Source organism: Peromyscus eremicus, chromosome X (genome assembly GCF_949786415.1).
Source record: "Peromyscus eremicus chromosome X, PerEre_H2_v1, whole genome shotgun sequence".
Lineage (NCBI taxonomy): Eukaryota > Metazoa > Chordata > Mammalia > Rodentia > Cricetidae > Peromyscus > Peromyscus eremicus.
The window spans coordinates 92,947,673-92,975,430 of NC_081439.1; the positions used below are offsets into that span (position 1 = coordinate 92,947,673).

At 42.0% G+C, this 27,758-nt stretch overlaps 1 protein-coding gene across 5 annotated transcripts in view; it reads right to left on the minus strand.

Moving 5' to 3' along the window:
• Positions 1–27,758, minus strand: part of Amot (angiomotin) — a 60,226-nt gene that overhangs the window by 17,054 nt on the left and 15,414 nt on the right. For 4 of the 5 annotated variants that reach the window (XM_059250088.1, XM_059250086.1, XM_059250087.1 and 1 more), the window contains 6 exons: positions 24,989–25,922; positions 23,034–23,108; positions 18,072–18,501; positions 13,951–14,095; positions 13,537–13,629; positions 9,697–9,842 (listed from right to left, as the gene is read on the minus strand). In XM_059250088.1, coding sequence (XP_059106071.1) covers positions 9,697–9,842; positions 13,537–13,629; positions 13,951–14,095; positions 18,072–18,501; positions 23,034–23,108; positions 24,989–25,860 — 1,761 coding nt within the window. In that variant the 5' untranslated portion in view covers positions 25,861–25,922. The remainder of the gene's footprint in view (positions 1–9,696; positions 9,843–13,536; positions 13,630–13,950; positions 14,096–18,071; positions 18,502–23,033; positions 23,109–24,988; positions 25,923–27,758) is intronic. The other variant, XM_059250089.1, reaches the window with a different exon arrangement.

A 27,758-nucleotide genomic window follows, 5' to 3' on the forward strand; every position in this document is an offset into this window, starting at 1 on the left:
GCTGCAATGGGCACATAGAAGTCAGAAGACAACTTGTGAGACTTGGTTCTCTCCTTCTGCCATTTGCTTTCCAGGAATCAAACTGAGGTTGTCAGGTTTGGTGGCAAGCCCTTTAGCTACTGAGCCATTTCACCAGCGCATGTCCCTTTAAAGAAGTACTGTCTCTTTTCCCAGGCTGGGGCTGGAGAAAGCAGCTACTAACAATATAAAGAGGCTAGAAATGTCTTTCTGAAAATTGTCCCTGGTTATGATCCAAAACAACCTACATTGGTTCACTTGGAAAACTTCTTCTGCTTCTCCAATTAGAGAACCATCATCCAAGTGATGGTTGAAATGCCTTTTGGTCTCCTCAGGACCATCAGTGTCTCACTTATTTATTTTTATTAAAAAACAACAAATTATTTGTGATTTTTATTTCCAAAGTTGGGGGTTGATGACTGTGGATTGTACACCCCTTACCTTTATTCTGGAGCCAAGGACCCCTAAATATTCAAATGAATCAATCTATAGCTCAGTGAATGATTGGTCAAACATGATTCTCCACATTCGCAAGTCTATAAGCCATATATCCAAGCAAAAGTTGAGGTAACTGGGAATAAGAATGTGAGTTCTGTGTATCCTTTTAACTTGCAAGCCAAATCCTGGCTCAGTAGCAATGAGTGAGGAAGTGACTGGAGAGCCTTAAATAATCTATTCATACTTCGACATCCAAGAAGATTGGAAAATAGGCAGGCAGCCTTACCATCTTGCTTGCAAAAGAATAGACTCTGCTTCTCACAATACTTGTACAGCATCAGCCAATGCTAGGAGATCAACTTGTACCCTCTTTCTAAAATAGAACTCCTCCCAAGTGAGGTACACCTGCCATTATCATTCCCCTCGAGGATAATCTTTACCACTAGGATTAAGAGTTAAAATATTATTGCTAACTTGTATTAAAAACTAAACTGAGGCATTTGACTGTGGGTAATTCCTAAGCCCTGAGTGACTTCAGTAGGTAGCTGCAATATAAGAAGTTGCTCATAGTACCAACATTGTCCACATAGCTTTGATGAAGCCAACAGGACCCATCAGAACTTCTCAGGACAGAAACCAGTTGTCTTCTTCATGGTAGTGAGTCAAAATCCCAATGCTGTTGGATTTTCATTTCAACAGCACTGCCGCTTACTAGTAGGGGAAACAATATTTGTTTCGAATCCTCCTCTATCCACATTAGACTTCCTGAGCTTTCTCCATGTGGTAGGAAACCTATCTTACACTTTCCTACCTCCAGACCGATGGCAACTCTTTTGGCCATGAGAAGGCAAACCTGTGAAACGGTTTCAATGTTTTGTTGACACTTCCTTTCAAGACAGACTTCATTCACTCTAGCACTGTAACCCAACAGTGGTAGCTTTAAGTCTAGATGTTTTGCTAGTTAAGAGCATTTCCTAGGGCATACAATAAACAAATAAATCATGATATTCTGCCTCTCATGAAGATTAAGCCTTTCTTTTCTGATTAGGACAAGCAAGACATTTGTTTCTGACTAGGACAAGTAAGACATTTAGGGCAGGGAAGTCCCTGCCTTGCTATTTGCTAAGATTTCGGTACTGGGAGAGAAGGAATCATTCTTTATCCTTCACCTTTGGGGTTCTATAATGTTCTAGAGCTATTTAGAGCTGAATGCATTTATTTGTGAATCACTCTGAAAACCCTAAGGGAGCAGTTCCATGTTAATGTAGAGAATGTGAACTATAATTACGAAGGCTTACAGCAGTTATACTTAAAGGCAATTAAACATAGACAGCATGCAGTTCTTGCCTTGATAGTGTAGTACAGCAGTGTAAGCTCTGAAACTGAAAAGCAAGCAATCCAATGTCATGCCAATCTTTCTACGTCCTGCCTTTCTCAAAAAGGAAAACTAAATATCCTATGACAAGCACTCCCAGAAAGAGGAGTCACTTAGCCAGCCCCCTGAATGAGAAAAACAACACGGGATGGGGACGTTCTCTGAGTTTGCTGAAAACAGGCACAGAGTTTAGACAAATTCTGCAGAACAAGTTAAGAAAATAATGACCATTATTGCTGTCATACCTGGCCTCTTTAAACGAAAGCTTATAGCTCACCCACAATCACAAGCACCTGGGAGGCACTTAACCCCAGGTATGTGACAATGGAAAGTGACAATTCTTGAATGCTGCCCATGCAGGGTTTTATGAGTGTAATTTGCAAACTCAGCCATCTTCTAAGCTACATACTCCATATTTTGTTGATCACCTCTAAGCACCACAATCCGTGTGCTTTAACTTCATTACTATCCTAGATTTTATATGCTTGACTTTTCCCGTCATCATGGTGAACTCCCTTATCTTCTTGGTCTCTCCTTTACAGTTATCTATGCTGTTAAGCTCCTCCAATTTTAGATTACTGATTGCAACAGTAGATCCCCAATTTTACCTCTCAAAGCCATTGGAAATAGTTCCGATTCTTTCTTATGTACACAACATATAGACAATAAAAATCTAATGTCCTAAGTTCTCATACTGCCTGAGTCCCTATCCTGGTGTTCTCACTTAAGAGCTATGCAACTTGCTTAAATCTCTAGGAACTTCAGTTTTGATTTCTCCCCTGAGCCTTTATTACTCATTACTCAATAACATAGACATGACAATAATGTGGTGTACCTCTGTAAGGGTCAAATGAGATACCACAGGAAGTGCTTAAAAGAGCATCCACTCTAAAATGTCCTTGGCAGTTTGTTTTGTTTTGTTTTTCTTCGTCTTTAGGAGAAAAAGTCATTGCCAAGTTAGACAGGTTCCAATGCTCTCACTCGTGAATGTTCTTTACAAATAATCTTAATGTGCTTCTCACTGTATTAGTGACCCTCAGGAAAATAACATCATTTCATAAAACATAACCAGGTAAACACTAGGCCTCAAATAGTCTATGCAAAGAAGGAGCTAAGTATAAATGTATAGAGCAAAGCTGCGTGTTGAAGATACAGTTAGAAGGAACCACTGAGTATCTACAATGACAATATTTTCTTGAAAATGCTATAGTTTGGGGGTGAGTGTGTCTACGTTATGACAACGAAATATTTTGCCTCTCAAAAAGGTCTTTAAATGAAGAAACAAAACACATTCTCACCTCTCTCTCCCCATCCCACTTACCTTCATAAATACACATGAAAATGTATATTTGACAGTGTATTGAAAGGTAAGGGAACAGAGCGGCAATGAAGAGACTTTTAGTTCTAGTCCTTGGTTGGCTATGAACGACAACTTCCCCATTCTCTGCCTCCAAGTCTCCTTTCGTTAGCAAACAAATGCGGGGCAATAAGAGGGGACATTCAGGAATTAGCAAAGCGAAATGGCCAATACTATGGCAAGCCCACAGAGAGGTGACAGCTGCTTTCCAGCCATTTATGACTGAGTACAGCAGTTGCAACCAACATTACATTGGGCTCAAAACTCAAAACCATTTACTATTTACTGTCAGCATGGTATTTTAGGAAAAACCAACAAACAGCAACAACAAAAACAAAACTCATCAATCTCTGAAGATTTTCAAAACTTCAAACTGCATTCCAGAGTTCTAATGTTTTGTAGAGACACTTAGAGAGCCACTCCCATGGACTGGTTGACTCACCTATCTCCTCCGTTGTATATGAATGTATTAGGACTCTACATAAAACAGAGCTTTGTCTGTCTGTGTACTCACAGCCCTTCTTGTTTCTGATGTTGTTTTTCCTAGAGAACTGGCTGTCTACCTTATACCACTCAATCATCTTGTTTGTTTGAGACGGAGTTTTTCTAAACTGCCCAAGCTAACCTCAAACTTCAGATCCTCCTGCCAGAATACTGGGATTACAGGGATACTCTACGCCACCTAACTTGACTTCTATCTTTTCATAAAACTGATACATCATTGTTATATAATAATATTTAGGGTTCTCATATACCCTTCAATGTTTCACCCCTCACTGCTTAGGAACTCCTTCTCCACAAGGACTTAAGAAGTTAAAAAAATCCACTGAACTAGACGGATAATTTATGATGACTTCTACAGGTCTTTAAACTCCCATAGTTCACAAACCCAGGAGTTCCCAAAATATTCAACAATGAGCAATATCTAAAAGTGCTAAATAAAATAAGATCTTAAATAGGGTCCTAGAATATTGTATAGTCGTAATCATGGAGGTTAAGAACTAAGTAAATGCTCTGTGTGTGTGTTTATGACAGATCACAAAAAAATGTGTACTTTTCATAGAATCCTAGATGATTTATTTTTTGATGTCTTTAGTGTTCAAGGAAATGATGAGTTTCCAAATCCACAAGAGTGGCTCAGGTCTTCATGTGGAAAATGAGTTTTCAAAACCACAGATTAGTCATTCTGAGTTTCTAGTCAAGCCCTGTACCCATGAGTTCCTAGAAGAAGCCAAGTAAATCCATCATTCCAACCTAAATCCCTCTGGTTTTCCAGTGAAAAGAAGAAATAATTCCATCCATTTAAGTTTTCTTAGCAAACACTAGTTCTCAAAACTTGTCGAAGATATTTCCCTTCCCTTCCCTTCCTCTAGCCCATATTCTCTCAATTTGTCTCCTTAACCCATTATTTCCCTTTGCATCATCTTTGATGAACCTTATTCTCACCCCATCCATGAACTACTGTATCCCAAAGGTTCAGTCTATGACATCTTCCATTTTTGTCTCTCTACCAATGTTTCTTAACTATTTGTTTGCTTGGCCAAGTCAGTATAAGGGTTTCAGATCATTCCTATTCAGGACAGATTTTCAAAGGAGAATCTTATCTAAGCATCATGATGCAGGTCTGTCAAGACTGAGGGTGGAGGACCAGGTGTTCAAGACCTACCTCGACTATATGAGTCTGTCACTCTCTCACTCTCTCTCAAAATACACACACACACACACACACAGATTCACAGACCCATAAAGGGAATCATTAAAAATCATAAGAAATTGGAGAAAGAACAGCAGGAAAGTAATCTGATAAGGAACAGGGCAAATCCTCTTGAGCTAAAGCAATCATCTTTTCCACTGCTCTTCTGTAAGAATTTGAACCCATTCCCAAGAATTTGGCAGATACCATAACCTCTTCTGACTCAGGAAAATCTGATCCCCACAAATGAATACCACGTGATGGCATCTCTTCCCTCCTTCCAACAACTGTGGGTGTCTTTCAAACTGATTTTTTTGGAAGAGAGCTATACACAAAATTAGTTTTAGAGCACCTCAAGCTATCCACTTGTCTCAGGCCTTCACAGGGAAGTTTCTTAATCCACCACTTTCCCCTTTCTTTACAGGGAGAGAAGAAGCAGGGCTAGCAGTATTGGCATTTTCTCTAGGTTTCTCTCTGACTTTCCTGCCTAATCAGTGCTTTAATAGTCTCATCTGAGGTTCCTAGAGGATAGAAAACATGTCTGTTGTTTTATTTATTTTCTTTGTCTTTTGTTACTTGGGTTCAAACCCAGGCCTTGCACATACCAGGCAAGTGCTCTTCCATTGAGTTACATCAACAGTTCTCTGTAAATATTTTCAAAGATTAAAAACACAAATGTGTAGGTAGAGGGAACAAATTATTTAATACTAGCTGAATGAACACTGACATATACAGGCACCCATTTTCTCAAAGACACTGAGGCTGATGCAGAACTAAATTCAGTGCCTTTTTTTATATCTGACTTGTCTCTTGCCTTCTATTGCCTACAAATAGTATTTTGTAAACATCAGATCCACAGTATATTTTCTCTGTACTTACCCTTCACACGTGACTTTTTATGTTGCTCTATGAGCTTTCGGTAGATTTAGTTGGATCTGATTTAGTTTTACCCAGTGACCCTGCTCTAAGTCAGGGTTCACACTGAAGCAATTTGGTAACACTAGCCTGGGATTAGCAAGCTGCCTCTGTCCTTTGCCAAAAAGTCTGTGGTCTGCTGGTAGATATTAAAAGACTGAAAGAGTAAAACACCACCTCTGGAAACTTGCTGCCTTGGGAATAAAGAAACCTACAAGGCTTCTACCTTGGGAATTTAAAAAACCATAGACATAAAGGAATGAGTAAAAGAAGTAAACTGTGAGGTCACCCATTTCCATTTGGTGTGTGGACAACATTTCATATTTTTTAAAGAAGACTAAAACAACCAACACTTACTACAAAGAAACTGCACTGTCATAGGCATAAGAAATTTCATCCTTTGATGAAGTGCCTTTCAAATAAATCGATAGTTCATCAGCAGAATACCCTGGGAAATGCCTGGGTGCATGTGTATCTTATCCTATTAACCCCCTAAGTGTATACATAATTCACACTCTTAGACTTCCACTCAAATGTGTAATGCATTTTAACTATTATATAAGCTTAAACTTCACCAATGGAGTCCAACTGGTTAAAACTTATTGGAGAGTATTAAACATATTAATGTTTATATATAAGACATCTTCCTCTACTACTGGGAAGGAGGAATCTGGTGTATTACTTGGTGGAGAGGTGATGTAGCAGAAATTATCTTTAGAACAAAACAAAACAAAAAGCCAAATACATTTAGTAGTGAGGGACATAAAGACTGACAAATGCGAGCTCTTAAGAATGCTGGTGGCAGGGGCATACAACCAGGTATAAGTACATTTGAGAAGTGGATGAGGGGGCAACGGGACTTTGAGAACTACATCTTGACAAGAGTGACAAGTCTAAATCATCACCAGCCACTTGAATGCCGAACGGGTTAACGCTCTGGCCCCTTCTTCCTCAAGCTGTATAGTATTCATTCTAGCCCCAATACATTCCGCTGGCTCGCTCTGCCAGTCCTCTCACCTGCTTCTTTATACACTCCTGTACACAGTGCTCACTACGCTCACCCTCAGCATCCTCCCGCTCTGATTTTGCCAAGTCCGTTTTTCCCACCATCCCTGAAACAATTACCCAAGCCACTGCTTCAACTCTGTATTCTCCTAATGTAGCAGCCGGCCAGAAGCCCAGGCTGCCTTGAGTCTTGTGAGAAGATATGCCAGACATCCATGGAAACTCCCCAGTGAGGTTAATTTAGAAAGGATGGGGAAGCTCTCCGTGAATGTGAGACTATTGCACTTGCTTTAGGACACAGAGCTCTTTTGACACATTTAATTAGTGTCCACGTCAATAGGACCCATGTGTCTCAAAAGATAAGGGTAAGGAGGTCAGGAATGCATCATTTACCTCATCTGGCTGTCTGCTACTCAGGCTGTAGACTGACTTTAAGGTCTGTATCACAGTGACTTGTCAGGGAAACAGATCTATTCATCCCTGCCCTAGCAAAATAGCTCTGTGGATGTCATGAGAGCATGGTTTAGAGAGGAATAAGCATTGAACTAGTAAGCAATTGAAAGTTATGGCTTTAGGAAAACAGGTCTTGCCTGAGGTGGCCCTTTTGTGGAATGCTTAGAAGGGTGACTGCAGAGACCTACAGGCAGGAGGCACAGTGGATTAGAAAAATGAAATGAATGTCAAGGAATGTACCTACACGAGGGCTTTCAAGAGGTGAAGGTGAAAAAGAACCCAAGAATCCTTGAGTCAATATACTTCTAATTTTCCCTGCCATCTTGACGCAATGAAAACTAATTACCCAAGTGACCCTGAACTTCAAAAGCTGAGAAAATCCTCCCCTCCCAAAACGCCTATTTTGAGAATGCTCTCGTAAATCTGATTTGCAAAATAGGCAAGAGAACTTTTCCCTGGAAAAAACTCCACATTTCATAAAAGCAGACATGAGCCATACAATGTACGTTTACACAGGGCCCAGGCAGGTCTTTTGGTGTATCTCTCTGCTTTCCAACATGGCCTTCCTTAAGCCATGTCCACCAAGCATAAGAAAACCTTATCTACGTCTCCCTCCCTCTCACTTTATGTTTTAAGACAAGGTCTCACTGTGTATGTCTGCCTGTCCTGGAACTCACTGTGTAGACTAAGCTGGCATTGGACTCACCAAAATCCACCTTCCTCTGCCTCCTAACTGCTGGGATCACAGGCATGTACTACCACACCCAGCACAAAAATCATGCATAAGACAGAAACAGTCACTGATTTTGTGAAGGGACTATACTAAAGACCCCATATCAAACAGTTACAGAGTTAGTGACTCCTAATATTCCATATTGAACAGGTTAATCCTGAATAACCAAGGCCTCCTAGGGAATCAGTCACATCAGGATGATGTGGCGAGGCTTCGAGGCTCTGTTGTTTTCCATGAAGTAACATTATGTTTCTAAGCTACTTCCTGAAGAAGTAACACATTATGTTGATTTTCTACAACTTGAAGTTAACACTTTCGCAGTCAGGCTAAAGGTTATCATGGATTACATGGTATTATCTCCTAGTAAAGTGAACCCATAACCTAACTTCAACCAGTTTTTAATGCCCAGAAAGAACAACAGAGGAAATCTGTAAGTCTGAAGATCTCCAGCAACTAGGGCCATTCTTAGTGAGAGGCAGAAAGCAGGCAATTGATGGAGGCAGGGAAGACATTTCATATACAACAGCCACAATGTCATTTCATTGCTAAAACTACAATTTTATTTTGTTTCGGTTCATAAGGCTTTCAACTTGTAAGATAATGAAGGTATTACTATTGTTTTCAGAAAGGGTTTCACTGTATAACTTAGGCTGGCCTTACATTTGCTATGTAGCCCAAGTGGCTTCCTACTAGAGATTGATGACAGTTATTATTTCTCTTAAAATAATTCAAATTTCAAAATAGAATTGAACAAGATTTGAATTTCTTAGTCAATTTACACTTCACATCTTTGTTGGAATATACTCATTCCCAAAAGTTCAAAACATTTAAGAGTTAATTTTACTCTAGTATAATCACAACCAACATCCAGGACTAATTAATTAATGACAGTACAGCAGCAAAGTTCTCTCTTTTTCAAAGGAACACAGTTCAGTGTTGCAATAGAGCAACTTCTACATGGATACTAATCAAATGCATATTTAAATCATATTTTTATAGTTCAGGGGCCCTTGTATTTGTCAAGGGATGGCTCCATCCACTCACACAAAGAGCTGACAAATTCAGCCACACCACATAATAACATTCTTTAAAACTAGTCTCTAAGCCACAACAAAGATCTTTAGCAATGCATTCTCCTGACATAAACTATAAACTCTCCCTGGGTCTTATTTTGTGTTAGACCTCTGAAGACTGCTTCCATCTCCAAACCAAATTGTCAAATTCAATAGCAAAATATGTGGCCATAAAGATGCATTTCTGATTTAAGACAAGGGACACGCTTGTCTTCCCATCAAGTATGGGAACAATAGGACCATTCCAATTTCAGTATCATCGGAGTACTTTAAAATATCTGGAATCATTCTATGATTCTTCAAAAATGAAGCTTTAAAGCTGGGTAAGAAGAGACTTAAGGCAGGGCTAGGTATTAGGGAGAACTTAGGGTACGAAAAACATGTATTAAATGAATGAGAGAATGGAAATTGCCTCCTTTGAGTGTAATGATTTCATATTATGGAGCAAAAGAAAGGAACATGCAGAGAAGGAAAACGAAATCAAAATCAACACACTCGTCAGCACACTTGTAACCAGAAGCAAAAGATGGCCCTCTCTGGTAGAAGCTTGTGGAAGCTGACTATTCAAAAGGATGAGAAGCCCATGAGTCCCCCAGCTCTCCTATTCTCAGGCTCGTGCTTCCTGAGGACACCTACCTCTTCTTCCAGCTTTACCACCTTTGCCTGGGCATTGCTCAATGCCTGGTCTCGGATTTCAATGTGTCGCCTTTGGTCTTCATTGGTAGAACGAGCAGTAGCCAGCTCTGCTTCTAGCTTCTCCTTTTCCCGCTGGCTTTCTTTATCTGTGAGGACATGGAATAACAATACTGTCATCCTGAAGCTGGGTCAAAGCCTTAAGTGAGCAAAACTAATAAGTCATATATATTACATGACAGCATACATGCTTCTAGCACATGGCTGAAAGAATAAAAATTTACAACATTTAGATTTTACCACTGGATCAACTACTAACTTGTTGGGTAAATAAGAAGTAATGGATAAGTACATATAAAATGTCATAAAAAAGAATTAAGTGCCAGGCAGTGGTGGCGCAAGCCTTTAATCCCAGCACTCGGGAGGCAGAGGCAGGCAGATCTCTGTGAGTTCGAGGCCAACTTGGGCTACAGAGTGAGTTCCAGGAAAGGTGCAATGCTACATAGAGAAACCCTTCCTCGGAAAACAAAAACAAAAAAATTAAGCACTACACAACAATAAACATACATGTATGCATACATCCACATACAGCACAGAGTAAGTTCATTTCCTCCGTTTTCTTTTTATAAAATGTTCTTATATTGGCAAAAGAGTAACTAAGCTGAGATCTAGGGAAAGCTCTCACAGAAGTGAAGTCCACAGGGCAAGCTTCTGTCCTCAAAGTGGGTGGACAGAGAATCACAATTTACCAAATTAGAATTTCGTGAGCAAAGACCATGGAAACCTGAAGCTGGTTAGGAAACCCTGCACGAGGATTGATTAATTGCTCGCAGCTCAGTATGTACAAATGTGAGTGCTAATTCCCGGGAGAGGTGCTCATACTGGAACACCCACATTTTTGGAAGTTTTGCCACCAGGTGTTCATCCAGGGTCTCCCTGGAGATCAGAAAAAGGAATCTCCTTGCGTTATCAGCAGCAGGAGGGGAAAGAAAGCATTTTGAAATGTACCAGAGCATTTTGTTCTTCTCAACACAGCATGCCCTGAGGAGAAACTGTTTAACCAGAACCTAACTTGCTGAAATATTTTGGATAATAACCAGTCTGGACGAAGGATGATAACGTCCATTTTAACATGTTCCAGGCTGGAAAACAAGAAATACCTGACTCTAGGCCCCTCTGATCACATTGCAGTAAACAGAGGTGGGGACTGAGTCACCTTTGTAAGGTTTATAGTCCAAAAGCCCAGACTCAATAAAACAAAAAAACCTAATCTTAGGGCTAGATACCCTAGATACCATTTCACTTGCCACACACCTTATGCTACATCAGAAAGGAGTATTATGCTCAGAACAATACAGGGCAAGTATTATTCAAAGGCTTGTCTACTGCAGTTCTTCTTAGCCACTATATAAATCCTGCTATTCAACAACAATAATCAAAATAGCAGAACTGTTTTTAAACTAAAAGACAAAATGCACAGTTTTGTAAAAGACACAGCCTGCATCAGAACCTGACCCAGGTAAGTTAAGGACGTTGGAATGGTCAGATATCTTTGAAATGCCTTTGATTGATATGCTTAAGTTTTTACTAAGAAAAAGTAGACAGCATGCAAAGACAGGAAAGGTATGTAAGTAGAAAGATGGACATTCTAAGAAAGGATAAAAACACTCCATCAATAAAAAGCACAGGTAACACTGACGTTTTCTTTAATCCATACTTGTTAAGAATTCAATGAGATAATTGTGATGTATTTAAATGAAAGAAACATAAAAAAGCACCAACAAAACTTAGTAAAGAGAATGACAATAACCATCACCAGGATTCAATGATGGAAAAGAATCATATCACTTCAAAATGTCTTTTATTAAGATGTGACTGATTCTTTTATATTAGTTTTTAAAATGTGAAGGCTAAGTCTCACCTGTAAGAGTAGCAATTTTGTTAAAGTACAGCTACAAGGGACCCTGACATATAAGTTATGTCTCATGTTTTTCCAGGTACTTCTGTTATCTAGGACAAACCTCATACCAGAAACTCAAAGAAATAGTTTAGATTTGGACCTTATCTTCATGATGCCACCTTGGCCTCATTTCTCACTGTGACATTACATACATCGATCTGAATAGATGTCCCTTGAAAAGCAGTGAACATTTGCTGAACACTCACTACTATCAGGCATTGTGCTGGCTGAATCCTTAGAACAAGGATATGAGCTATTACTCTTCACTGCTCTATTTGCATATGAGGAAACAGGACTTGGAGGGCAAGCATGACTAACTTGCACTAGCTCCCACAACTGGAAAATGAGGGGTGAATTCCATACTGAGGCTCAGCCCACGGCAGCCCCTTCTACTGTACCCAACTGCCTTCTGGGTGGAATTGTTTCTGTCTCTCTGGGGTTGCTGGAGTACACTTCCAGAGAAGGCTTTTCAAAAGCGCTTTCTTTTTTCCTGCTACAGTTCCCACCTCGCAGGCCCCTTTGGATGCCCAGAGGCAAAAGAAAGAAAGGGGTCATAAGGCATGCTCTCTTCCCCACGTAGTTTTAGAAGCACTGAGAGTGTTTCACTCTGCTGTTAGTGTCGTTTGGTTTAGTACATAAGTCCACTTTATAAACCCACGGCAGAGCTCTGCGAGCACCTGAAATAGCATTTCTTCACAGAGAGGAGTGCAAACAAGCAGAATCCATATGTTTTGTTTTACTCTGGGAGGCTGCCACCATCTTCCTGCCACTGAACTAGCTTCCAGGGTAACAGTGACACCATAAAAGCAACTTCACCATTTACCCCAGGTTCTGATGACACCGGAAAAACAACATTCCTTGCTCTTAGACGACTGACAAAGGACTGGGAGGCTCTGGGCAAAGAGGAAGAAAAACTGTTTGGAAGCCAGAGCACGACAGAGCAACCCAGGCAGGGAAGGGAATATTGTAAAGGGAGATCAAACAGACTTGTAAAAAGCTAACTGGAAACTGCACAGAATGACATGAAAGCGTCATTGGGAGGCCCAGCAAAAATAGAAGAGACTGACAAGTCCCCACCAAGCAGGACGGCAGTGGGAGCTGCACTGAGGGAGGCTGGGGCAGGGCGAAGCCAAGCTTAAGCGGCTGTATGAACAAGGATGCTTCATCTGTTCTCAACCCAATTTCTTCTCCCAGTGGACTCAATCTACTATGAAGTTTTTATTGCTGCTTTTATTATAGCAATTGGAAAGAATTAGGCATTGTCTAGCTGGGTGGAGTCCATTAGGGGCCGATAAAGAAGGGGATTAATTCATTGTTACAGTCCTAGGAGTATTTCCAGACAAAGGAAACACTATGAGGAAAGCATAACTCTGCTCAGCCCTGTACCCTCTAACTCTGCGAGCAGAACCATGAATTCAGGTCATAGCAGAGGCCCTTCCTTCTCTGGCTATCTTCACAATCTGTCAGTGTGGAATGATAAGTGTTGAATAGGGGAGTGCTGGTACAGGCTGGGGATTCCAAACATGAATCACTGGCCTGCATGTTCATCCCATCTACCAGAGCCAGTATATGGACTCACCTACAATAATCCTTTCATCGTTATTAAGGACAATATTCCCTACCAATGACAGGGCTCCTACTGGGCTTTTCTGACTTCGTACAGAGAACAGTCCTTTGCTGTGACTAGAGGTGGTGGCAGCAGCCTTCCTGGTATTGCACACAGTAACAGGAAAAAGATATTCCTTCTCTCCTGGTTCTTCTCAAAGGCTAGAGAGTCAGGCACCATTTTCATAAACGTTCCTTCCACCCGTAGCAACAGCATTTTCAGACCTGTTACTGCCCATGCATACATTCCCACCTGCCTGTGGACTTTCCAGACTTACTTTTGGCAAAGAGCTGAGAGATGGTTTTCCTGGTGTCCTCTGACCCCTCGTACTCCTTTTCTGCCAGCTGCTTGTTGGCAGACTCTAGACGTTCTGTGGAATATGAAGACACTCAAATCAACCGGGCCGTCCATACACACTTGTAAGCACATGCTGGCAAACGTCAGCATCTTTTTTGACAAACAGGACGGATGACATAGACCTGAGTTTGCAAATGTGAATCTCAAAACAATACAAGACCTTCTAAAGCAAGAGCCAGATGTAGGGACCCATGCTTTCATCCCCACTACTTGGGAGGGTAAAGCATGGGAATTCTGGAGTACGAGGCTAGCCTGAACTATGTAGAGAGACGGTGTTTCGAAAAACAAGCAAGCAAACAAACAAACTACCAAGTTTGGTCCACTTGTCCCTCACCTCTCAGATCTCTGTTGAAGTCATGCATCCTTCGAATCTCGCCCTCCAGCTTGTTCCTCATGGCTTTCTCCAGAGCCTCTCTTTTGGAAGATGACTTCACCAGATTCTCATACGCCTCTGAGACTCGCTGGATTTCTGTCTCCACCTTAACATTAAAAAGAAAGATGGTGTTGCCGCTAGGAGTTTAAGGGGACAGACAGTTTAGAACCATATATGTATGCCACACTTCAGTGGCATCTTTTTTCAGAGCTTACATATGGCCAGGAGGCAAGGGTAATACAGTTAAGAACTGGGTTTTTAAGAAAGACTCTCCAAGATCAACTGCAAGCTCAGAAAATGATTCAACTGCTTCATGGGATTTCCTTAGGACAAAAGCAAAGTGTGTATGTGTGTGTGTGTGTGTGTGTGTGTGTGTGTGCGCGCGCGCGCGTATGTGTGTGAGTCTGCATGTATTTCTGTTGGGGTGGAGTGGGGGTTGGGCAGTGTGATTTCTGCCTTCATGGAAAGGCAGTAAGATAAAACAGACTTCACAGGATTTTAATTTCTGAATTTTTTTCTGATTTTGAAAATATTAATAATACCGTATATTATATAGCAATAACTTTATTTTGAAGCCCTCAAAGGACTTCTGTGTGGTTCTCTCATTTTGTCCTGACATCTGCCCAGGTGATATAACTTGCCCCACGTTAGCAGAGAGAATAGTTAAATTTCCTTTCCCAAGTACAAATCAGCACCATATACAAATTAGCAGCAGGTATAACCCCTAACAACCCAAATGGTCAGCAGCATAATTCAATTCACATTCACCACTATTCAGTCAAGAGTCAGCTAGTTAACTGTGATGTGTGCAAACCTGAATGAGAACATCCACATTATCCTTGCCTTCAATATAATCAAGTCAGAGAATTTAGGGCAAGACACAGCTGTAAGGGAACAAGGAGCAAAAAGAAGTTATCCCTGGTTGGGGGAGGGGAGGAAAATCATTTCAGGGAGAGATGGCATTTAGAGTCAGATCCTGAAAGCTGGATTAGATTTCAATGGGCAGAGGTGAGGGGAAGGGTATTCTATTCTGAGTAAGCAAATGCATTCCCAGAATGACCAGGAGTCTAATTTGGCTGGACACTGTGTGGTAGCCACAGGAAAGCTAGAGGGATATGGCTGCGAAGATAACTGAAGTCAGGTCATAAAATGGCTTTAAATGCCAGGCATTTGGACTTTATCCTCTAATGACCAGCATCAGTGGGAAACTAGTACCGATTCTGAACTGAAATTCATGATTTGTGTTGTTTTATGACACTTCTCTGCAAATCTTGTAAAATGAGAAGAAAAGCCAAAGATTCTTGTCCAGAATTAGCCAGAATCAGGAAGAAAACAAGAAATTAGACTCCAGAGTTTTTCTGCGACCAGTACAGCTCCCATGCACGTGTACTAACCACAAAGATTATTTGCATATAATTTGTATAAGACAAATAAAGCCCATGGCCTATTAAGCAATTTTCAAATTAAGGCTGACTCCTGTAAGCCACTCTGCAATTTCTTCTCAGTTTTCCACTCTTCCTGAACAAAGCTCAGGGTGCTTTAGGGGGTGAAATAAACAGGCGCCCCAATTGAGGATGGGGGAGGAGCGGTGGGGTTACAATCAACTCCGAATCCAGCTGCCCCCATCTTCAGACTCCTGCTGGAGACAGGACGGCCTGCAAACAAATGAGGCTTACGCCACTGAAAAGAGCAGACTTGAAAGTGTTTTTCTCCTTGCAGATGGCACCAAGATAGCAGCACAGAAGGTGAAAACTGGTGAATGGCATTTAGAGACAAGATCTGCAGGGCCTGCGCCTGGTGAAGCTTTTGCATGAAATTCAAGTGCTGGAGAGGAGAAAATAAACATTTCCATTTGAAAGAGCAGGCTTGGTGTTGGTCTGCAAGAGGCAGCCAAGAGAAAGGGAGTGAGGCTTCCTACTTACCACCCAGAAGGGCGCACCTAGAAAGACAGTCCCTTTCTCCATGTGCACAGCCTGCTCCTGAAGGATCTGGTGCTAATCCTTCCCCTTCCCCCTTGGAGATACCGTCCTCTTGCACAAAGCAGTGCAATGGGGCCTTCTCAGAAAGGCCAGAGCCACTGACTTGGTGTGGGTGATGGATGGGGTGGAGCAGAGGGAGAGGGGCTGTGGGTTTCAGGGCTTGCTCATTCTACTTTCTGTCCTCAGGAGTCCCCAGTGTGTGCTTGCTCCAGTGCCCAGTGCGTGCTCATGGGCTCGCTCTCTCTCTCTCTCTCTCTCTCTCTCTCTCTCTCTCTCTCTCTCTCTCTCTCTCTCCCCTTCCTCTCTCTCTCCCTCCCTCCCTTCTTTCCGGTGCTACCGTCTGGTGTGTATGGTCTTTTCCCTACTTTCATTTTCTTCTTCTCCCCTTCCTGTTACCTTTTCTCTACCTCAGCACTGTCTTGAACTCTGCTTCTCCAGACACTCAAGCTGTGATGATCGTGATTTTTCTGACAGGCGTCTACACAAGGGCCAAACAATAAGCGAAATTCCTATTTTGTTCCCTGCACTAGTCACACAAGCCCGCTCGCAGTGTCACCAGGGATCCTTGACAAAGAAGATTTGAACTCAGTAACCAGCGATTATGTCAAAGATGAGGCCAGGGCGAGTGAAATTAAAAGTTAGAGGAGCTCCACTCAGCTAAACAGGGTTTCTAGTCAATGGACAAAATTCATGTGCAGCATTAATGCAATGTTAGAGAGGGGTGTTGCAAACTGGGAGGAAAGACAATATAAAATCAAGACAAAGCAATGAATAGCTCTCAATTCACCCTGATAGCCCTCAATTGGATTTGAAGACATTGAAAAAGGAGGCATCTTTTTCACTATATAACAAACACTTAACTATGGAAAAATAAGCTCTCTCCTCCTTTAGGTAAAAGATCTGGTGTTGGCAAATCCTTAGCTTCAGGCAGGCCCCTGAAATTCCCATTCTGCTTGTCTGCTAGAGACAGAGTCGCTGAACAACATAAGGCAAATGTCCTTCCCTCCCCACCTTCAGCCTCAACTTCTTGAACAGTTTGCAAGGAGATCATGCCACATGAGCTCCTCACGGTTAAAACCTACAAAGAAGCTGCCAAAGGCATAACTCTTGTCACTAATAGCCACTAAGGCAAGAGCTGAGCTTTGGGCCTCCAGGCACTAAAAGCTAAAGTCCCAGCTGCGGCAAACAGTGCCGGTGGGGGGAACAGGGAAGAATGGGAAATGGGGACACATACTTCTTTTTCTATTTCCTCTGCCTAGGGCTGTCACCTGTCACCCAGCTGTGGCGCTAAGCCTCTTTTGTGTGTCCCCCTCAACGCGCGCACGCGCACACGCGCAGACACACACACACACACACACACACACACACACACACACACACACACCCGCACCACAGAAAGAGAGCAGATGTTGAAGTGGATCTGTAGAGAAAGACCAAAGCAGTGTCAAAGCGCTGGTGTCAAAGAAGAATTAGGGAGAGAACTCCCACAAGGAAGAGAGCCCTGTCAGCCTTTTCCTGAACCGTACAAAATCTCAGCTGCTGGGATCTTTCGAGAAACTATGAACTATGGCTTCATATTTCTGATTCAAAATCATATGGGGAAAATACAAGCAAGACAAAAAGCCTTTAAATGCTGGCAGGTTTTCTATGAGCACAGGCCTTACTAATATTCTTTATGAAGAAGTATATCTGCTAACTTTTAGACTAGAACAATGAACCAAGTTTTCTTAAGGGTTATAGCGTCTGGGACATCTATAGTATTTTTCTATTAGTATAAATGTAAAATGGTACTTCTATTAAAGAAAAAGGGGGACAAAAGACAGTAGTGAGTGTGAATATGATGAAAGTACATGATATGCATGTGTGAAAATGTCATCATAAAGTCCACTGTTTTGTATCATTATGATAATAAAAAGAGAAAAAAGTTAGTTATCCTAGACCGACACAGCTTTTCTAAAGTTTGACCAACACCAGAAGAAGAATCTCAAAGATCTACCCATGCAAGATGGTAAACACGCACAGATGAAAGCTTTATATGGGTATTCAACAAGTCCCACTAGCAAGATCCAAAGAAATCTTTATGGACCCTCAAGGGAGCCCTACCTTCTGTAGTCTTGCCACTTTTTCATAACATCCATCCAACTCATGCCGCAGGTTCCGATTCTCGTCAGTGAGGATCTCAACCATCTGCTGGGCTCTAGAGACGATAGCAAAAGGGTCAGCTGGCATGGGCTGATAAGAAGCAGACTGCTGAGCCCGAGGCATAGCTGAGTAGGCTTCTCCTGGCTGCTGTGCCGGAGGAGGCAAGGCAGGCTGGGAGAGCCGGTGACTCTGATTAGGATGAAAATGCTGCTGCTGCCTTGGCAGGTGAGGAGCGTGGTCCCCTTGGTTTGAGACCAAGGCGTGTTGAGCAGAAGACAATCTAGTAGATTGTGGAGACTGCAGCAGGGCACCCCCGGATGTCAAGGAAGATGTTGGGCTGTGAGGCTGAGCATTCCTTGCTGACAAAGACAGCGAGATGTCCTGTGTTGTCCTGAAAAACACATAAAGCAAGCTCTGGTTCAGTTCACTCCCAAGGCACAAGTAAAACGACACAAGGAGATCCCCCCAAAACACAGGTAAAATGAGAAGCAAGCAGAATTAAATCCCCGTCAAAGAACTCTCGAGTTCACTCTTACCGAGACATTTTGTGACTGTCCAAGAGCTACTGCTCACTAGCTATGAATCCCCTTGGAGATGAAACCAGATAACCTCTGAGGTAAGTATGGAAATCTTAAGATGGCTATCTCCACATTCATTGCTCAGTCGTTTAAAATTCCTCTTGTACAATGTAATGCTCACGTCCTGACTGAAAACTGAACCTGTCTGAAAAACACTTTATGTATGCAAAGACTTCAGTTTAGGAAATATGTTTACTTGGTTACTTAAAACAGACGTTCAGTTGCCTTCCATCTTCCTATCTGTGACTACCTTTGATAATTCATACACTTAAGAATTACTCAGAGATATGAAGACATTTATTAAACTTAAACACCAAATAATTATTGTTCATTTCAGTTATCAATTTAATAATACATATTAAGGAGCAATATGGAGGCTTGGAGAAGTTATAGACAACCCTATTGTACTATTTATAATACACTAAATCACAAAATTTAGGAATTAGAAAAGCTTTAAAGAATTCTTTTCTTGGACAGGGTAAAACTAGAATCCAGATAAGGAAAGAGGGCTTGGGATGCAGTGCAGGGCTGAAACACAAGCCAAGTCCCATCCTGAGTGAAACAAACAGAAAGAGAGAGAAAGAGAAAGAGAGAGATTTGGGGAGAAGGAATTATGGTGTTAGTGGGAGTGTCCCACTCCCATCTTCTGGCTCCATTAATTTCTAAGCAGTGCTGTACAAATCCCCAACCTATTGCTTATAAAATGTTTCAGAAAGAAAATCTTGGTATATTGTTTAATGTGGCTTTCTGATTTTTGGTACCTAATTATTAGATACAAAATATTAATACCAAAGTACAAATGATTTATGCTTAACTATTAACTAAAACAACCCAAGTATATGGATGTGTCACACCCCACCATCACCACTAACAGGAAGTGTATATGTCTGTGTATACTGAAGGCAAAAAGGTAATTTACCATCCCCTAGCCCAGGCTGAACTCTGTCTGTTCCTGAATTTCTCCACTCAGGGAAGACAGATGGCTAAGAGCATGATTTAGATCCCAACAATGGGACTCCAGAGACTTTTGTTACTACTTACTAGCTCTGTGCAACCTTGTTCAAATTACTTAGTATAGAAGTTGGAGAGTTGGCTCAGTGGTTAAGAACACTGGCTGCTCTTTCAGAGGACCCAGGTTTGATGGTTTGATTCTGAGAACCCACATAACAGCCATGCTCCAAGAGATCTGATGCTGTCTTCTGGAGGGCATTAGGTATGCATGTAGAGCACAGACATACACGCAAGCAAATCATCCACACATATAAAATAAGTCCTTCTTAAAAAAATTATCTTACTGGGCATAATTGCATATGCCTTCAGTCCCAGCACTCACAAAGCAGAGGCAGGCAGATCTCTGTGAGTTCAAGAGAAGCCTGGTCTACATAGTGAGTTCCAAGATAGCAAGGGCCGCAAATGGACTGTAAAAATACTGGGATTGCCACATATTTTGACTCAATACAAAATATAGCTTTTTATCTACCAGTGAGATATGTTGGCCTTGTTAGTATCTTCCCAATGGAATACCCTGTTAATCTTTGTGCTAATTTGCATAAAATTCTTGATAGAAATTGGGCAAATGGCCAGAAGCAACTAACTTTTCACTAACAATTCAGACACTTTAACACATTTCTCTCTCACACACTCCAGTTACCAGCATCCCCAAGAGCTCCTCCCTGTATAGGCTGTTTACAACTACCAAATCATTCCAAATATTTGCTCATGGACACATCCAATGACCTTGATACTTACAAAAGTATTCTAACCTTTTCATACCCTGGGGTCTGACCTACCATCCCATACACGCCTCTAGCATACACACATTCTTCCAATTTTATGCACGTCACTGGAAATAATTGTTAAATATTCGAAATAATTGTCAAATATTCAAGAAATCAGGTAAACTACTTGGGCATAAAAGAGATGACACACTATTCAAGACTACAACTGGAAAACTGATGCCATATATATAACCTTTCTTTCCAAGAGCTCAAAACACTCAGTTGTTCTAAAGCCTGGGGTAGTTTATGAACTGGTTTCCATTCTGTGGACCTTCACTTTCTATACATGTAAAAACAATTATGCGTTCCCTTTCTAAGAGCTGTCTCAATTAATGTGTAATACAGAGGTAGAATGCTCTGTGATTTGGGAGGAGGGGGCCTTTGAATATCTTGAAGAGAAAGAGGGTCTTAAATTTCATATTCTCCAATCCTACTTCTAAAGTTCAAGGGAAAAACATCACAACACTATCTTTTGCCCTCATTCTCAGGATTTTGAAGTCCACTGCCTGGGAGGTATTCGCTCTAAAAGACTGAACACAGAGTTTCAAACTGGGTTTCCTCTCCACAGCTCCCCTGGGAGCTTATCAAGCAAAGGGGGCCTTTTGCTCAAACAAACTTAGGCATCTGCCTCCCTCCCTCCCTAAAGGGTAAATGGCCTGTCAAAGGCCCTGGACAGTGCACAGCTTCTCGGGGGTCTAGAAAAGGATCCTGCAAGGTTTCCGGAAGGTCTCTGGGGTCAGATAAGCCCAGGATGAAGATAAGCGAAAACAAAGCAGCTGCCCCTTGACTCCCCAGGCTACAAAAGGAAGCAGAGGGTTGGAAAAACCAAGGCAGTCCCCTTCACTGGCAGATCTACAAACAAGTAAAGGCTTGGGTCGTCGAAAAAGTAGAGAAACGCTCCAGGCAAAGGAATTCCATCTGAGTTTCAACATCTGCCTGCCACCAAAAGGCAGGGCGACATTAACACTGGAATAAGGTTCCCTCTGAGAACAGGGGGCTCAGGGAAGAAGACACAGGTTGAAGAGAACTCTGGCATATGTCAGAGGAAACCAAAAACACACTGAAGATTAAATAATAAAAGAAAGAGTAATGATAGCAATAAAGTGGCAGACGTGAAGGCAGTGCACTCTCCAGGTCCTTCTACCCCACAGCAGCTGGAAACACTCCCCACTGACATAACTGACTTCGAACAACAGGCCACCAGAGACAATAGAATCACATGATCCCATGGACACACATGATCCCATGGACAATCGGATCGGCCTCTCTGCCTCTTCTCCCCAATACTCTGCTCCTTCCTGAGACTCATGGGCTACTAGGTGCTCTGCAGAAGAGAGGACCTGGCTGTCTATGCAGGAGACCACTCACCAAAATTAGGCTCCTTCCCAAAGCTGCTTTGAGAGAGAGGATATATTCTCAAAGAGAACTTGTAAAGACAAAAAGGAAAAGTAAAATACACACACACACACACACACACACACACACACACACACTTAACAAACACAGACCTTTCCACCCTGCTACCTCCATGACTAGGGTCCCCATTCTCTTTGGTCACGTTCACATGCCCACACAGAGTACAAGTACTCCCCCCACCTTTCTCTCATCAGAGCAGATGTCACTAACAGCCTATAGTCAGCTTCTCACCAGTGAAATGGTGCCTCTCCCAGGCTCTGTCACAGTGAATGTGAGTCGTGGCGTAGCTTGTGAATAATTCCAGGCTGTTCCAATTGCACAAGTAGCTCTGTTCTGAACTACAGATTTAGGTCACCCTGAGATTCTGTTCAACAAGCATTTCAAGAAACCTCAGATCTGGGCATGATTTCAATAATTGAAAGGGGGTGGCTGCTATATAAACAGAAATGATTTCATTTTTTAAAAGCACTTGATCAGTGTGTAAACTCAAGATGCAAAACGGGGTTCAGTACTCAGAAAGACCAAGATTTAGACATTTAAAAATCCTTCCCATGGCTTGGCCTTCTTTCCCATCTGGAGTTCTGAACATTCAAGCTATTTATTTTTTTAAGTAGGGAGGAGGGCATGGCGATGATGAAGTAATCAAAGGATTGTTTATAACATTTTGTTCGTTTTAACAGCAAATCTCCAACATTTCACTGAATCTCTGAAGGCAAATGAAAGTGGTGTTTTCTTTTTAACAGCAGTTTGTTAAAAAAAAAAAAAACCCTTACGTTTTATCCTGATCTGTCATTTGTGGTTTCAGAATTAAGAACATAGGCTTTCTATTTTTTTTAAGTTTTTTTTTTCCTGTGAGCTGCAGCTACTTGGGAAGATATTCACAAGCCATACAGGAAATAAAGGAGGAAAACGTGTCAGCACTTAAAAGCAGTAGACTTCTGGAAGGTTGTTGGACTGCCTCTCTTTGCCAAGGATCTGTCGATAGGTGCCCGTCCTCCACACAGGGCATGCAAAAATGCTTTGAGACAGAATTTATCTGATGTATACCCAAACCTCCAATGGAATACCTCTAGCTTAGGCAACTTCGTTATTTGTCCAGCATATCAAGCACACTGTTCCTGTCCCATAGAGAAGCAACTGTTAGAGCATACCTGTGTGTTAAAGTACTGCTCAGGGGCTGGGGGTGGAGCTCAGTGGAAGGGCGCTTGCTTAGCATGCTGGAGGCCCTGGATTAGATGCCCAGCACGGCCAAAAACAAACAAACAAACAAAAAACAAAAACAAACGTAGGTCAGCATGGGCTTTGTTGTTTCAAGGGACATAAATAGAGTGAGATCCATAGATAATTTAGAAGGAAGGAGAAAAGATACATATCTTCCTATAAGATATATGCAGCTTAATTTCTCTGGTTGTTTAATCAGTATGGGAAGGAAAAACCCCTCTTTGTCTCATTATTTATTTAGGCAGATCAAAGAGCTTTTCCATCTAGCTTCAAACACTGTGGGAGTCATTTCAGATCACAAACAATACTGGTGACTGAGTTCTGAAAATAGCTTTCCTGGGAAGGCGGGCCATGTGCTGAGCTGGGGCTCCGGCTTCAGCTCCACACCCTAGCCAACACACTCTTCCACGAGGCAACTGATCAGACGTCCACCCATCCACAGGCCAGAAGGGAGGCAGTGCCTCAGATGCTTCCATACTGATGGGAAATCCAAAACAAAAGCCCTAGGCGTCCTTGACATTTTTCCTAGCTTGAATGGATTTCCACTAAGCTGTGCAATACAAGGGTGCAGGCCCTCCCTGGGTCTTCCATTTCACTGGGCAGTTGGGAACTGGCTTCTTGCAGTAGGTGAAAGCTGAATGGCCCTGTTCTGATCCCATTTCCTGTTCTGAGATGATTATCAAAAGTTAGGCTCCTGTCCTCTGAAAACTGCAGAGGAACTTGCAAAGGGTTAAGAAGTCACCCTGGGTTAAGGAGAAAAAAATCCTAAACCGGTAAGACAAGGGGAGGAGCCTAAAATGAATTGCCTCTGGATAAAAAAAAAAAAAATCAGGACCTGGAGGGGAGAAAAGAAATACCAGGAAATGCTAGGTAACTTCTCTTACCCCCACCCTACTCCACCCCAAGTGCCTTACCTCCTGAGTCACCAACTTCAAGCCAGGAGGTTCTTTCCCAAATGAATGAATGGATAAGAGGCAAAGAGGAAGATACCAATGAAATCACAGTCTTGGACTGTGAGCCACCTAGGGCTTCAATGCTTATGGACACCCATCATTACCTAACACTGGAAAGAGGCCAGGACGCCACGCATAACTGTTCCCATTGCTGTCATAGTTTAACCCTTCCCCTGCGCCATGGTCCTGAAAGTCTACCAAACAGTAATCATACAAATAATAAAAAAGAATTGTAGGATTGGGTAAATAATCCAAATGACAATGGGTGCTGAATGATTAAGAAATAGACTTAGGAAGAAGGAAACATACAACACAAGTGACAGAGTAGTTTTCCACCTGCATTTTAGCATCTGGAAGAACTTCTACAGAGATAATGTGAATTTAACCTAGATGCTTATAAACATGAAAGGCAGCTGCCTAACAAACTCTCTCCAGAAGAACCAAGAAGCGGCTTAGGCATTTCCTGAAGCAGGACCTGAAGTTCAAGGCAAGAAACGTTCTGAATAGGTACATGTATATAATTCTTCTTCCACCAACAATCATATCTCCCTGGCTGTTTAGTATTGAAAAGTATCACAATAATTGTCTGAGAAAGTGTATCTAGCAGGAAACAGATAGATTGGTTCACATATAAGAGTGATTTGTGAATTATGGAAGTGATAAGATTTTGCAGACTTATAAAAGTCCAAGATAATTTGCTTCTGCTTTTTAAGAAAGGCCTTAAGAACTCTGAAGATTAGAAACATTGACCCTTCTTCCAGAATCCTAGGAGGCAAGAGCAAATCAACACTAAAATAAAGCATTTCCCTTCTTTTCAGCCACTGGGCAGCTTGTTATTATTAAACACCTGCCCATTCCTTCCCTTTCCCAACAGGCAGCAGAAGAGGCTGGTTGGGGATGAGGCCAGGAAATGACAGAAAGGGAACTCTTACCTGGCTGCCCCGTACTCAGGGGGGTGCTGATACCTCATCAGTTGCCCCTCTGTTCTCCCTGGCTGGTTCAGGCGATGCTCACTATAGAAGTGCCCTGGCTCTTGGGACTTGCACACTACAGACTGAGATGGCATGCCCTTGAAAGGATATTCTGGCGGGGGGCCTCGGTGTTCCATGCCCTTCAGACTATGTTGGCTGGGAGGTGGCCCTTGAGCTTTGTAGAATTCACTGGAACTGGTGGGATTCTTGTAGAGGTCACTGGGTTGTGGTGGAGAGAGGGGAGCACTGGTAACAGGTGGATGGGCTTTAACTCCACTGGTGGCCAGTGACATCTGCATCAGTCTCTCACTCAGGGATCGGACATGCCCTTGCTTAAGATCTCTAAGTCCTTCATCTTGGTGCATCTTCCCAGGATTGAGTCGCTGAACTGATGGGCGTCCCTCGGTTCTCATCTTCTGGTTAGTAACTCCTGTGACATAGAAAGCAGCCCCAACACTAGCATGCTGTTGGCCCCTGAAGTATTGGGATTGGACCTTGGCTTCTTCATAGGTTGGGAGTTCCTCATTATTCTGCATTCGAGGGGACAGCTGCTTCTCCATGCTGATGTTTTCTGACTGGATTTCCTGGCCCTGGGGTTCTTGCCGAGCAGGGTGTGCCACGAGCTGCTGGTGGTGATCCTGGGGACTCAACACGTCACTCTGAGGGCCTGGGTTCCCACTGACAGTGGAGAATGGAGAGCTATTCCCTGTGGCTTGCTGGTGTATGGCAAGCAGATTACGATTCTCACTAGGATTGCCATAGCGAAGCTGCTCTTGAAGCAGACGTTGCAATACCGTAGTTCCTCCACTTGGTTGCTCTTCAGAATTTCTCATCTCTAGAGCTGGCGGTGCTTTGTGAAGAGAGAGAGAAATGGGGCACTTGGGCTGCCCTTGACCTGAGAAGGGGAAACAGGAAGCTTAACATCCAGCTGATGTATTAATCAGTCCTCTAAAGGGGAAGAAAATGTGTTTTTGAAGGGGAGGAATCCATTACAGAAACAAAACAGAGAATTGTATTCATAAATCATAGATTAATTCCATGCTTATTGTCTTTAGCAATGATATGTTGAGGAACATTTAGGCCAAAAAGTTGTTTCCTCTTTTACCATGATCTTAATTTCTAAAAGGAGTGGGCAAACAAGGGGCAGCCAAGCAGGGTGATCAGAGTGGGCAACTTTCGAAGACCTTACAAGGTTCATCTCTCTGTACTCCATTTAAGTTAAAAAATACAAGTCTTATGCTATGGAGGTGAAGACAGAGAAGTGGGCAAAGTTACCCCCTAAACAGGATTTATGAATCAGTTCAGCATGTGATAGAAGAAATAAAATGCAAAATAATAACTTAAACAAATAATGGGTAAAGAGAGCTTAGCTGGCACCAGGCATAAATGAACCCTGCCTCAATGTTATTTTTTCTCACATTGCCTATAACTCTGAAACATAATCTTAAAAAAAATCTTTTCAGTATCTATTTTGGTTCTTCCATGATTTAATAAGAAAATGGCTTTGAACAAGTATTACTGACACGTTTCTCTTTAGGCCATCCAAAGATAGACACAAAGATAGTTTGCTGTTAGGTAGGACAAGCAGGTAGGGGGAAGTACCTCTTCAATTTGAAATCTTCCTCTGGCAGCATTTAGAAACTGAAAAATCAAAGTCCATCCTTCTGAAACAAGTCTGATGACCATGTCCCTGACTACCTCCTTCAATTCTTCGAAAGAACTAATATGGATCTTGCAAAATAGATAGCAGCAGCACAAATTACAATTCACATCATAATCATACTACTGTATACAGGGTAACCTAACACAGTACTCTTTTTTTCATGACGTCTATTTTCTCATCTGAAAAATTGAATGGCAAGTCACATGCACCACCCCTTCTCTCCTGACACTCTATTGCACGTATCAATTTATCAGACACTCAAAGACTCTTTGGAAAGAATCTGTCATGCTAAATACTACAAGTAAACGACAATGCTAAACAATGAAATTTTCACTGCATAGATCTGAAAGAACTTGGTGTGAATGGACATATCACACACCAAGTCACTGTAAGGGTCTACCTACTGAGTGTTGGGTTTCCGAATGAAAATTCTACAGGCTACCTACCAGGTCTCTATCTCTATGATATTAAGTCACCTCCAAGCTCTCTGTAAATCCCTTTCCTTAGTGCTGCAGGACATCCAGACTGTGTACAGCAGATGGACATGCTCAGCCTCTGGCTTTTTTTATTTCTTGATGGTTATCACTACTTGCCTTCCAATTGTTCTAAGGAATAATCTGACCCAACAGTTTCTCTTCCAAAAGCATGTTTTATTATTTTTTATTTAGATAAGTAATTATCTTATTGATTTGTTTTGTAATATTAGAAATGAAACCCAGGGTCATAGGCATGCTAGGCAAGCATTCTACCTCTGAGCTACATTCCTAGGTCAAGAAGCTCTTTTTCTATCACATCCATATTTTGGGGGGAAGTGTAAGCTAACCACCAAAAGGCTAACTAACTTAGCCTTTTCTCTCCACTCCAGTGACATGCTTCGCTTCTTAGATTTGGACTCAAGACTCAAATGTAAAAACCTCTTCTGTTGCCTGAAATTGGACAGATGACTACCAAATTCTTTTCTTCTAGCAAAAAAAAAAGGGTGGAAACAAGAATGTTCGTAGTTAAAACAAATATCACTTCCAACCCTCTCCCGCAAGGCAGGAGAATGTGGACATTGAGCTGTCCCAG